The sequence below is a fragment of the Gekko japonicus genome, unplaced genomic scaffold (assembly GCF_001447785.1).
Source record: "Gekko japonicus isolate JY-2015 unplaced genomic scaffold, Gekko_japonicus_V1.1 scaffold138, whole genome shotgun sequence".
Taxonomy (NCBI): Eukaryota; Metazoa; Chordata; class Lepidosauria; order Squamata; family Gekkonidae; genus Gekko; species Gekko japonicus.
Window position 1 is genome coordinate 269,297 of NW_015163096.1, and position 13,586 is coordinate 282,882.

The following is a 13,586-nucleotide window of genomic DNA, read 5'->3' on the forward strand; positions in this document are numbered from 1 at the left end:
GGAATCACCATTAATTAAAACACGGACCATCTCTGACGGAAAAAGTCTGTCAACGGAGGAGTCTGCAGTGGCCATCCAGTCCGCCTTGTGTACAAAACAGCCTAACTACTGAAGTCTCATTATTCTCCTAGCAGAGACTTCTATCCTTGTAGATTCCATTTGTTCATTATACCCACTTGCACACTGCACAGAAAATATATGTACACTGTGGGGAACTTGCTTTATTAATCATTTGCACCATAAAAGGATGAATGAGAGCATGAAGAATCAAGGACTAGAGGTGCTGTTGAGCCTCTCAGTTCACCGTACAGGCAATGTTGCAGGTGCCAATGTGTGTGTTCCCCTCCCCAATTACTTGCAACTGCTTTCTTTAACATGGCTGAGGATATATACACTAAGATCTTCTCTGTTAAGAAACAGCAGATGGTCTGAAGTTACAATTTATCAATGCACAGACACATAAAAGGCTTCTACAAACCCAATGAATTTGCTGTATATACTAATAATACTAACCAATATTTGTAGCCCGATTGTTGTTATATTCTTAATCATGTAGATAGCAAGCAGCAAAAACACGTTGCTTACCTGTAACTGATAATCTTTGAATGGTCATCTGTGCAGTCACACCTTTGGGTTTCAGCCTGCACTCGAACCCAACCTTGGAGAATACAGAAGTTAGCCCCTGGCATTCTGGTGCACTTGTCTCCTGCACTCTGGGGAGCAAGCATCGACTGTGCATGCCTGGAGCTGAGGAGAAAGTGCCCTCCTGCTTAGTACCTTCTGACTGCTACCGGTAAGTCCCATCGACTTGAGGTAAGTGAATGAGAGATGCCAGCAGTGGGGAGAGGTTGGGCAGGCACATGTGACTGCACAGATGACCACTTGAAGACCATCCGTTACAGGTAAGCAACCTGTTTATCTTCTTTGTGGTCTCTGTGCAGTCTCACACTTGGGTGGTTAGCGAGCTACACCACCTGTATGGTGGGTGCTGGTAATTCAACACAACAGTCAACCTGGAACCTCTTTACCTGCAACAGGCCTCCCTAAGAATCATGATTGGTGTGGTGGTCAATGGAAGATGGACCTCTACTAACTGCCCAAAGGATGCATCTTGCCAGGTTCTGACGAGGGCACAATGTGTCACAAAAGTTGATGGAGAGGACCAAGTAGCTGCATTGCAGATGTCTTCCAAAGACGCGCCTCACAGGAAAGCTGCTGAAGTGGATACAGCCCTTGTGGAATGGGCCCACAGCTGAGCAGGTAAGGGTTGGTTTGCCAGTTCATAACATAAGTAGATGGCAGATGTGACCCACTTTTCTAGATCCTGAGGAAATACCTTGTGGCCATAGGCCACAAACAGATGAAGGCCCTTATGGAAAGGACAAGTTCTTGTGAGGAAGAAAGATAATGCTCTGCAAACATCCAAAGTATGCAAAATTCATTGACCTTCATAATTCAGTTCTGGAAAGAAGGCAGGCAGAACCGTAGATTGTGACAGGTGAAATGAAAAGACCACTTTTGGCAAAAAGTCAGGGTCAAGATGCAATACCACTTTCTTCTTGTGGAAGAGAGTATAGGAGGCATGTGCCTGGAAGCCACAGAAGTCGCTCGCCCTCTTTGCCAAGGTCTTCCAAGAGAGGAAGTGAAGCGCTGTGGTCACCATTAGCTCAGTTTGTCCATCAACTTAGTCAGAACAAGCAACAGGCTCCAGTCAGGAATGAGAGGTGACATCGTAGCATACCTTTAAGGAAAAACTTGGTGATGCAATGTGAGAAAAGGGTACCACCTTCCACCAAGTCATGGATATGGCCTTTCATGGACTTTCAGTGATGAGAAACTGAGTCCAGAATCACTAACAGACCAGGTACAACAGAATATTAGGAAGTGGGGCCGTCCTAGGGTCTATTTGTTGATTGGACGTATTTCAGGTTGATCGACCACTCGTGCCCATTGGACCTGGTTCTGCTGAGTAGGTCTGCCTGAATATTCTGGACCCCTGGTACATGGACGGCAATCAGGTAGATGTTGTGGTCTATGCACCAGTGTCAGAGAGCAAAAACCCGTCTGCACAATTTTGCTGACACAGCCCCCCCCCTGCTTATTTATATAACAGTTGCAATGTTGTATGTGGCAACTTGCACAGACTGACCCTTCAGTACTGGAAGGAAGGACTTCAGTACTCAATGGACAGCCAGCAACTCGAGACAGTTGCTGTGTAGTTGCTGGCCTATAGCTGACCATTGTCCTTTTGCATAGAGTGCCTTGCAGTGGGCTCCTCAACCCCATAGCGAGGCATCTGTTGATAAGACAATTTCCGGGGGGTGACTGATGAAAGGGCATGCTGCTCAGCAGGCTGTTGTACAGAGTCCACCATTCGAGTGCGGAGAGGATATTATGAGGAAGAGTGGGCATAACTGACTGTGGTTAGTGAGTGGGTTCGAACTGTGGAAAGAACCATTGCTGAAGTGGTCACATTTGCAGCCTGGCAAATGGGATGACATATGTAGTGGCCATGAGGCCTAGGAGACGTTGGATGGTCTTTGCTGACTGGGTGTTGCTATCATGGCCTGAACTAGTGAGCATAGCATAAAGGCCCTGTCTGCAGGAAGATATGCTGATACAAGAGCATGGCCACAAAATGAGTAACGTGAGGTAGAGAATGAAACTCTGTGGCATACCCCACCCAAATGATAGTAAGGACCCAGGTGCCCAATGCAATGGCTTCCCAGTTTGGCAAGTAGGGACGCAGTCTGGTGCCCAGAAGTGGGGTGATTGGAGGATGGGGAGTAAAATCTCAATGGCTGATAAAGTCAAAGAGTCTGGTCGGCTGTGTCTGTCTCTTGATGAACTGAGACTTTTGCTTAGATTGGTATGGTAGCTTGGTAGTTGTAGGTTTCTGTCTACAGTTGTCCGTTGTGCATGGGGGGTGCTGATGTTTCAGATAAGTAGATTTCCATTGCTGAGACTAAAATTGGCATTGACTGGCAGGCTGGGCAATATCCAGACTCTTAGCATGCTTTCTGCTATCGTCGAAGGTGGTGAGGTTCTTGTCAGTTGTGTGGAATAATCCTTCACTGTAGAAAGGTAGGTCATCTACCTTGGCTTTAATAGTTAGTTGCAGAGATGTTGATCTGAGTCAAGTGGCGCTAGAAAGCAGTTAAAGTCTTGGAAGAACACATGACTGTATGTCTCAGTGTGTTTATCTGTTTTGAGACCCAGAACATTTCAGACAGCATAGAAGTGGCAGTGGAAGTTGAAAGGATTGTGAGAGTTCGGCTATCAAGGGTGTAAATTGGTTTGCCAACTGAAAATTGTAGGACAGGTAATTGTGCATTTTTGAAACAATTCTGTTTAGGGGGTAAACCTTCCTAGCCAAGCTGTTAATCTTTCAGCCCTCCCAATCCAGGGGAACCGCATAGCATACTTGCTTTGACTTCATAGCTGAGTGCACAATCAGAGTTTGGCAGAGGATGTGAGAAGAGGAACTTGGAGTCAGAGGAATAAACACCATAAAGGGCCTTGAACCTTTTAGATGCTGGAGAAATCGAACGAGGGTTTGTACCAGGCTTCCTTCAACCCCTCCAAATGTGCTGGGAGCATGGGCAAGATAGCCAACTGGTGGTAGGTCTGACTGCACCAGCTTGTGAATGAGGTCAGTGTCCTTGGGTATATCGCATGTCATCCAGCCCTGTAGTGCCCTGTGAGTGATCAGCTCTAGGTATGACTTAAAACCATCACAAGGTGAGACAGAACTCGGACACATTATGTATGATTCAGGGGATGCACAGAGGGGATCATTGCCATTCGGATCCAAGCTATCAGTGCCAACATCCAACAGTTCCAGTGAAGAAGCCCGTGTGCCCCTTAATTGAGCGGGAAGGCTGATGGAAGTTGGAGCTGGATTGATGGTTTGTCCAGTGCAGCGGGGGGGGGGTGTCAACCCAAAGGTTGCACGGACACTAGAACCTCCATAGAGGTATGAGACCAGGGGGCAGCCGACCTGATAAGGCGAGGTCTCTTCGGGCCCAATGGCTGAGGTGGAGGCATTGGGATGGGATTGTGGTATATCAGGCGATAGCAAGAGGTTTGATGTCAAGCAATGGGGTGTCTGAGACCTGGTGTGAGATCTCCCTCAGGACTGACGGACTGACTGTGAAGGAGACTGGGAAAAGTGAGTATGCTGATAATGGCAAGACCTGGAATGATGGTGAGAGGGGATCTTGAATCCAAAGAGTAACTTTGTTCATGACGGCTCCTATAGTAAGAAGATCTCGAATGACTGTGGTGCACACTGCCAGAGCCCAATTGGCTGTAAGAGTGGTGGCAGTCCCTTGTAACAGACGATGTCTCACGGGGTCCCGAAGAGTGGCTCCTGATGCAAGAACCATCCTTCCTGGAGGTGGGCCATCTTGGATGCGATAGTGTTCACAGAAGTGAGGCTGCATACTGAAGGAGAACTCAATGGCACAAAGCAGACTTGCTGTCCTGGATGCAGCTGAGTATGGGTCGCAGGAAGGTAAGCAGCCGGTTTCGAGAGAGTCGAAGTCAGTAGCACCGGTGTGCCCTGCTCTGAGTGGGGTGTTGATGTCAAAGCATCTTTGGCTACCAACGGTGCAGTTGGTGTCAAGGCTGACACCGAGGCCAATTTCAACTTTTCCAGTCTTGGCGTGTCTGAGAACAAACCCAATGACATCTCTGAAGATTTGGCTTGGGTTTCTTCAATACAGAAGGAGTTGAAACAGTCAACACAGCTGAATCTTCCCTCATAGGTGAGGGAAGCAGTGTAGCCAGTGAAGTTGAAGACGCGAACATGTTTGGGCTAAGTGAAGCCTCTAGTAGAAAACTCAGTAGACAGGCAGCCCTATTCTTCCTGGCTTGCTTAGTAAAGGTTGCGTAGTGAGAGCAGGATTCAACTCTGGGGCTTTCACCAAGGCAAAAAAGGCAGAGATCGAGGCCGTCTGTCAAGAGAAGTTTGGCCCGGCAGCCATGGCACTTTTTGAAGGAAGTCGTCCCTTCCATATGCTGCGACCAGAGAGGAGGGGGAAGGGAAAGGTCAGTGAGGAAAAAGAAATTAGTATGAGCTCATAGAAATCCTTTTTTATATAGGTAGACAAGAAGATCAAAGGTAGAGATGGAAAAAACAACACAAATTGTGAGAAAAAAGGGCCGAGGAAGCTCAAGGAGAAAAGAAATGCAGCGAGGTGTGAGCGATGTGGTGGTCAAGAAGGAACCGAGTGGGAGGGCACTTTCTCCTCAGCTCCAGGCAAGCACAGTTGATGCCTGCTCCCCAGAGTGTGGGAGAAAAACACACCAAAATGCCAGAGGCTAGCTCTTATATTCTCTGAGGTCGCTTTCGAATGCAGGCTGAAACCCAAGTGTGGGACTGTATGAAGACCACGAAAATCACTGGAGTCTTATCACAAACTACCTGCTGTGCACAACAGTACAACCACTATCAATACTATTAGAATTTCACTGTTACTTAAACATGTTAACAAAAATGTGAAATTATTCATTTTATACCAACTTACAATATTAGGCTGCCACCTTGTGTACCAGTCTAACACTTTTACAATTGTGTAAAGCTGCGGTGGCTCAAGTGGTTAAGACGCTGAACTGCAGGCTGTGGAAGGTCAGTAGTTCAGCAGTTCGAGACCTGAGTTGACGCATGACGGAGTGAGCTCCCGTCTCTAGTTCCAGCTCCTGCCAACCTAGCAGTTCGAAAGCAAGAAATTGCAAGTAGATAAATAGGGCCCACTTCGGTGGGAAGGTAACAGCGTTCCGTGCGCCTTGGTGTTTAGTCATGCTGGCCACATGACCACAGAAACGTCTTCGGACAGCGCTGGCTCTTCGGCTTTGAAACAGAGATGAGCACCGCAACCCTAGAGTCGGACTCGACTGGCTTTCGAGCAAGGGAACCTTTACCTTTACCTTTTAAAGCAAAAGTATATACTGAGAAACTGCTTTAATTTTATTTTAACAGAGGCTTCCCTTTTAAACAGATTAAATACACCTTGGCTTGGTTTAATACTTATCAACTTTAGATGGAGCAACGAAAGGAAAATATTTCTTTATGTTCATCAGGTTCTTTCAGGCACCTTCATGTTATCATAATTTGCTTTTAAAAGCATAGTCAATAAAATACGTTATAAACTCTGATTGCAAGACTTGAGTCATTCAGGCTGTGGAAGCAAGTGATTTGCAATATGCCCAACACTGAACGTTGGGGAAGATGTCTCTCACACAATTTCCAGACTTATTCGTATTAGTAACAGGGATAGATTCTCTCACATTTATGTACACAAGCAAGCACACAAGTTCTAACCATTTCAGGAACAGACAATTTAATCCATGTTACATAATTTCACTGAATACAGTTGATATCATCCAAAATCACTCCTGAGAGCAAAATAGTTTAGCGTTACATTTATATACAGTTATGAAGGGATTATTAGAAACCAGAAGTGCATCCATACAAGCAGGAGCACCCGCTGTACCTGTACTGCTTATGACCTCCAAATGCACACTGACTCATCCAACAACTCTGGAGTTTATAGCCTGGCCTAAACAGGTCCTCATAACTGAACTTATCACTTGTTTTCTATTTATAACTATGAATAATCAGAATTTAGACTTTGGAATGTCATTTTTGTGGCATGAGACCATTCCCACATTGGTATATTTCCCACTGCCAAACACCCAAGCCTAGCTTGGATAAATTCTTTCTGCTCTCTAGGCCTAAAATACATTGCCATTATTACTAGCCTTTATATACACTAGTTTAACAGTAAACGTCTCTCTGAAGTTTTCCTGCTCCACATTAGAAATATCCAAATGTGTCTAGAGAAGTTACAGCCTGTACATTAGTCTTTTTTTCTTTAATCTTCCAAGGATCAGCTTCCTTTAAGGAATAGGTTTATGATTTCTTCTGACGTACCATTTATACACCACAGCATGAAGAGTCTTATTGGTTTTAGAACCGATGAAGTAAGAACCAGACTTCAGCAAACTTCTTCCAGTCACTAGGGTCAGAGAAGACTTGAATGCAGATACCAGAACACACAAAAAGGAAACGTCTGTATTTGCATGCTTTCAAGTGAAACATCAAGCAGTGGTTTGTTCGTTGTCTTGTTTGCAATTTGTAAGATGTCTTATAAAAGTTTACCATAGAGAGCAGTGACAGTACATGATGTAAGTACGTCTTCCATTAAAAAAGCACTAGAAATCAAAGGCAACCAAGATTATGTATATTTTTGCTAGAACATTTCTCAGCTATATAATATCTAACACGCTTAGCTGCATCATATCCAGTCAAGCTTTCCAAGAATATACAAAATTTTGCTTACAGGAATAAGCCTTCCAAATGTTAGCTCTAAAATAATTTCTTATGATGGATAACAGTTAAGAATAGCTGTATTGTGCTTTCAAAAAATATACTTAATGATACAAAGACCAGAAATTAGATGAGCCAGAGGATTAAAGGGCAGAAAAGCAGTTCAGACCCAATAATAAAACTAATTTTCAAAAAATACAGAAGGTATGCATAGCTAATAGGCCACCATGCCAAGACATTTGCTGGGCAAAGTTTTTGTTTTCCTCTCACAAAATTAAATGTTCAAAGCTTGCTCAGCCTACCAGCTTCCCTGCATGACAGAATATGGACCATTTAAACAGAAAAAAAAGTATCGAAATGTTGTAAAAATGCAATTCTAGGGAACATTTGGACTAAAATTTGAGCAACAGATTTCTGGTCATTTAAGAAACAGCTGGAGACTCCAGAAAGAAAAGGATCATCAATGAAAGAATATGTTGCCTATTCAATACCCCTGAAGCCAAGCAGTATTTTAAAAGACACATTTAAAATATCTGCTTCTCAGAATTTGCCCCATGTCCAAACACAAATGTAATTTCAACCTTTCATTCTGCTAAACAGCCAGATATCTTTTGCTTTTCTTTTAAAACGGTATAGAACCCCTTACTTATATTCCAAAGTGTCACTGGCACCAGATGAAGCCAAGGCTCGTGAACTGAGCAATGTTCACCTGCGACAAGAAGCAAGTTATGTATAGAACTTGTTAGAAAAACCTTTCTAAAAGTACCATTCACACAAACAAGCTACCCAGCAGGAAGTCTGTTAACAGTTTTATTTTTTTGTATGTTAAATACCATGGGACAGGGCTGTAAGGATGAAAAACTTATTCAACTGCCTCACAAGGGGTAAGAAATTCTGCCATGATATTAGCAAAGTAAGGTAAAGGAGAAAATTTACATACTGAGAGGAGCCATTCCCTCACAGAATGCTTCATCGTATTCCTGAACAAGTGGGATTAACATTCTAATGATCATTTTTCCCAGAGGCAAGAGCAACAGATAAAATTTTAGAAGGATTATTAAAATAACATTTACAAGACTTTGAACAATTTTTGAACTCTTATTAAAACCACAGAAAGAAAGAACAATTCTTTATTTATGACTTTTCATAAAGGACTGAATGTGCAACTGACACCTGCTATTGATGAATTAATATACATTTTTTTGTCCAGCAGCCGAACTGTTTGTCTTTTCTTATTGTCTAACCGTGCAAGATCATTAGAGGCAAAGCCTGTATGATGCTGTACACAAAAATGGTCACTTGGGCCATACTACCAATGAAGTGGTAGGTAAATACACTTTTTCTGGCCAAGAAGAATAAAGGAAGCTGCATTCTGCATGCTTCTCTCTCTTTCTCCCTCTCTACAAGATGAATTTCCCTAAAAAGAATCCAATGAAAACAGCTGCAATTACAACAAGAAGCAAGGGAAGAGGTTTAGAGCCATTATCTCGGAGAGCCAAGCCTGATGGTCCAGATTTATCCGAGTGTGCCACCTTTCTCAGCCTCAAACCTTCATCCTGAAAAAACCATATGAAAGAAATTCATCAACACAAAAATCTCAGAAAATTCATCCAAATGGTGTCATTCTCAGACTTCTGAATGAAACTAGAACATTTTACTTTTGGGAGGAGAAGTTTAAAGTAAAGTTTTACAAATTTATTTATGACTATTTGTATTTATAGGATGTAAAACAATAAAATAGTAGAGAGTGAGCAAAAGAACGCGTGTATAACAGTGCCATATTCTTTTTCTAAGTACAAAATACAAAACCCATCTTCCCCTATACACCAAATTAACTAAGGCGCTAAATCAAGACACTTTGAATCGCTGATTAAATCTAGCTTCCCATTTTAAAAATTAATAAGTTTCCTGAACAAGAAACCAGATGGCTATAGGTACATGCACAACAGCTTTTCCAAAGCTCAGTCAAGTTTTATGTCTCCCACAGACCTGGGAAAGGAATGTGATCAATTTGCAGCATGGTCTGATTTCAAGATAGCAAATATAATTTCACATGGCAGGTAAAAAGTTCCCTCCAGTTACTGGCCAATGGGTTAGATCCGACCAGCTTTCTCACTCAGTCTCACTTTACTCCCCTCCATATTACAGCCCCTTCCCACATGGTTTTTGCCCATGCAAGCCCCATGATCTCCAGCATAGCCTTTCTGGTGGTCAAAGGGGACTGCCTCCTCCCATTTCCATCAGTGGAAAAAGCTGGTTGCATCCAACCCAATATATTTGGAAATAATATTGGTACCTTGAAACAAAAACCGAATGAAAGCTAAGGTCTAGAAAAGTATTTCAATGGCACTGGTATGGTAGGCTAGCTATTTCACTTAAGTATGGGCAAAGTTCAAATTTGAAAGTCATAGGGAAATAATTTCCTTTTAGATCAAGAACATAACCACAAACTTTGAATCAAGTCATTTTGCTGACATATGCAACACATTCTAACAATCAACCTGTTATGGACATTATACACTTTTCACAATTTTTAGAGGCATTAAGTGCAATGGAGGCATAAGGACACAAATTATTATCAGAAGCACTGATGATGCTGAAATGGAAACCTTTTAAATTTAATGTTCAGGATGCATGGGCATATTCCAGTATCTAAAAACAAAGTACTAATCAGCAATTCCAGCGAGGTAGACATTTAGTCTTGTGACACCTTAAACACTGAAATTTCTTATAACACATGCCTTCATGAGCTGGAGCCCACTTTGTCAGATGACTAAAATGAATTCTCAGTTCGCAAGATTTTCATACACAGAGGAAAGAAAAAACATTGTTAACAATGGGTTTAAAACATTCCTATGCAAGAAGTACAGATAAGCAGAATGATAACAGCTATATTGACAGACTCCTTAGTTATATTAATTACTGAAACTGAACAACTGTCAGACACAGCTGAGTCCTTGAGTAATCCTATCAAACCTATTTACGAATTCTGATTCAAAATGGAGTTACTCGGTCAAAGAATGCTGAATCTCAGGTGTGCATCAAAGCACCCTGGAAGAGTGAAATGTTCTATTCCAGCACTCACACAACACAGCCTAGTGCTGGTTTTAAAGATCAGACAATTTAGCACATATTGTTTGGTGTAATGGTTAGGAACGCGGGCTCTAATTTGGGAGAACCAGAGTCAATTCTCCACTCCTCCACATGCAGCTGTTGGTGTGACGTTGGGTCAGTCAAATGTTCTTGCAGAGCTGTTCTCTCACAAGCAGTTCTCAAATCAACTCTCTCAGCCCCACCTGTTGTGGGGAGGGGGAGGGAAATGAGATTGTGACTCCTTTGGGTAGTGAAGGGCGGGGTATAAATTTCTTCTCTTCTTCACATGATACAGAATTCGTTCTGAAGAAACATTTCAGAACTGAAACATAGGCATATCATCCCACCATAGCCTATGCAGTTGGCTCCCTGAAAAAGCCTATCAAGACACAGCTTCTGAAATCAGTAGAGGAATGCTGAGATCCTGCTACTAACATAGTCAACAGCTGCAGCTCATGTTGTCAGACTAACTGTAGAACATTTGGTGATTTGGCCAACTCTAGTCTACAATCTATGGATTAAATTTATTTCAATATACAATGGAATTTCCTAGATCAACATAATAATAATATTGGTGACAGTCTGTCTTCAAGAAGGCTGAAAGGCAAGACAGAGTGGGTGGCACTCCTTCACTGAGTTGAGAGTCACTGGCTCATCTATACTACTGCCAGCACCAGTGGCAGCACTTCATCTAATCAAACTTAAACAATCCTGCCCTGTCCTGGGTAGCCCAGGCAAGCCAGATCTTGTCAGATCTCAGAAGCTAAGCAAAGCCGATCCTGGCAAGTACTTGTATGGGAGACCTCCAAGCAATACCAGGGCTGGGACTCAGAGGAAGGCAATAGCAAGCCACCTCTCTGAAAAGTCCAAGCCCCACTGGAGGTCACCCAAAGTCAACCATGACTTCCAGGCACAGACACACACACAAAATACTTACAAAAAAGGTCTTTAAAAAGTGATGGATCTCTGCATTAAAAAAACCCTTAAACAATCCTAGCAAACAAATCTTTTTGTATGAAGCTTCCAGTATGTAATGGGCAACATTTTCTCTGGACTGACCTGTCACTTACGGTAGATATTGGCTCTAATGACAGGAATTGTTATGATTCTATAGTGACAACAAACTTAGCAGCACTTAAGGATATTTTTTTGTTTCGTTGAAGAGGCGAGTATGTAGCTGTTAATCCACATTCAGCATTCAGTTTCACAACATAACAAGACCCGTTGTTTGGTCTCATAATGTTGACGTGGTAATACTGGGGTTATTTTTTCTCCTGGTGTTTCAGCAAATGGGCATATTGTAACTATTATTATTATTATTTTGGTTTTGAGCTGTATCATGAAAAATGCCAATACTATTTACCCCATCATATAATGTAATGGGAGGTTGTCACATCCTGCCAGCTTCGCACAGTTAAAAAATACAACAGCAAGTGTGAAAGCAAGAAAAAAACTGGCAATTACAGAACATGATTCCAAATAGTTCCTTCAATAACTAATTAATGACAGTGGTTTGGATCCAGCAATAAGCAAGCAGAAAGCACAGTTAGTGCAATTCCATTTGCCCTAGATCTTGTTCAGCACTCAGTGCTTTCCACCCTATATAGTACAGTGCCCGGAAACTGGTTGTACAACATTTTGTACAAGTGGAAATGCAGGTGGGGGTTGCAAAAATCTGACTTCGCCTGGTCTTTTTCTTGCATTTCCAGTTGCATAAGAGATGGAACACAAGCAGAAATTTTGTGCCCTTCATCTAACCCAAAGTCTTAGCATAACTAATGCAGCTGAAGAGATATGCAGTCATCATGTTGAGTCCCATAAGCTGATCAAAAACGGACAACCATGAATATAGAGTATACCAATGACATGTCAATATGAAAGTCATTCCAAGCCATTTTTAACAAACATCCAATAGTTTTCAGCAGCAAGTCTTCGGAACAAATGTGCAGAACCAGAATTGGAAGGGTGATTAGTATCACTATCTAATTTGCTAGTCACTATCCAATTGGCTAGTTACTACAGTTAGCATTTGGAGAAATCCAATGACTGAATTCAAATTTATGAATGGCTGGTTTTGATGAATATATATGCAGTGTCTTGGTTCAGAGACAATTCTGTTTAGTTTGCACTTGCTTAACTGAAGACTGTTGTGAATCCTGTACTTTACTTAACTGAAGACTGAATCCACTGTACTTTATATGTGTCAACAAGAAAAGACTTGGCCCAGAATTTGTACTGATAATTTTTTAATAATTTTTTAAGCTTGAAGTTACTCATTTGATGGCTAAATATTCAGCTCCTATGTCACTGAAATATTTTCACAACCTCTGCTTTTGTTCAATCCTGCACTTTTTGTATTTTTTCAAAGGTGACTGCAATTACGTTCCTGCAGTACAGAAACAAACAACTTAGATGGTATTAGGGGTGTGCACTCAGCTGTATCTAAAACAAAAAATACCCGGAAAAAATACCTTACCGGTATTGTTTGCGTATTTTAAAAGCCGAATACAGATCAGATTATCTGACCGGTATAGCTGATCCTGAATAAAGCAGAATTTTTTTGGCTTTTTCCAGGTATATTTGGCTATACCAAATAGCTGGTGGTGGAGCGGTTTAAAGGGCTGGAGAGAGACTTTTGGTTTTCCTCTAGGGCTCTTTCCTGTTTTTTTTTGTCCCACCTTTTGCTCTGGTTTCCAGGGCAACAGGAAGGAGGGAGAAGAGACTAGGGATGTGCATTTCGGGATCCCGAGCCGAAAAAAAGCCGAAAATAACGATTTTCGGCTTTTTTCGGCTTTTGGGATCCCGAATTAGCAATTTATGAGCTTGTCCGAATCCCGAAAAAAAATCCCGAAAAATTCGGGTCCATTATAATCAATGGGGCCATTGAAGTCAATGGCAAAAATCCTCTTGAAAGTTTGTGGGGGGCTGGGGGGGAGGGGGTTTGGGGTAGAGGCTCCAAACTTGGAGCGTGCTCACTGGAACCTCTCCCCAACATACCCACCAAGTTTCAAGACAATTGGACCAGGGGGTAAAATTTTATGGGCCCCCAAACAGGTTGCCCCCAGATCAGCTTGCTGCAGTTTATTCGCGGTTTGCCGCCGAAATTCAGCGGCAATTCGGCAACATTGTATCCTATGGCCCTTGGAGTGGGTAAGCTCCA

The 13,586-nt window shown here is 42.4% G+C and overlaps 1 protein-coding gene across 1 annotated transcript in view; it reads right to left on the reverse strand.

Moving 5' to 3' along the window:
- Nucleotides 1-6,327: 6,327 nt before the first annotated feature.
- Nucleotides 6,328-13,586, reverse strand: part of VAPA (VAMP associated protein A) — a 48,586-nt gene continuing 41,327 nt past the window's right edge. The window contains exon 6 of the mRNA XM_015406611.1: nucleotides 6,328-8,889. Within this exon, the coding sequence (XP_015262097.1) occupies nucleotides 8,734-8,889 (156 nt within the window). The 3' untranslated portion in view covers nucleotides 6,328-8,733. The remainder of the gene's footprint in view (nucleotides 8,890-13,586) is intronic.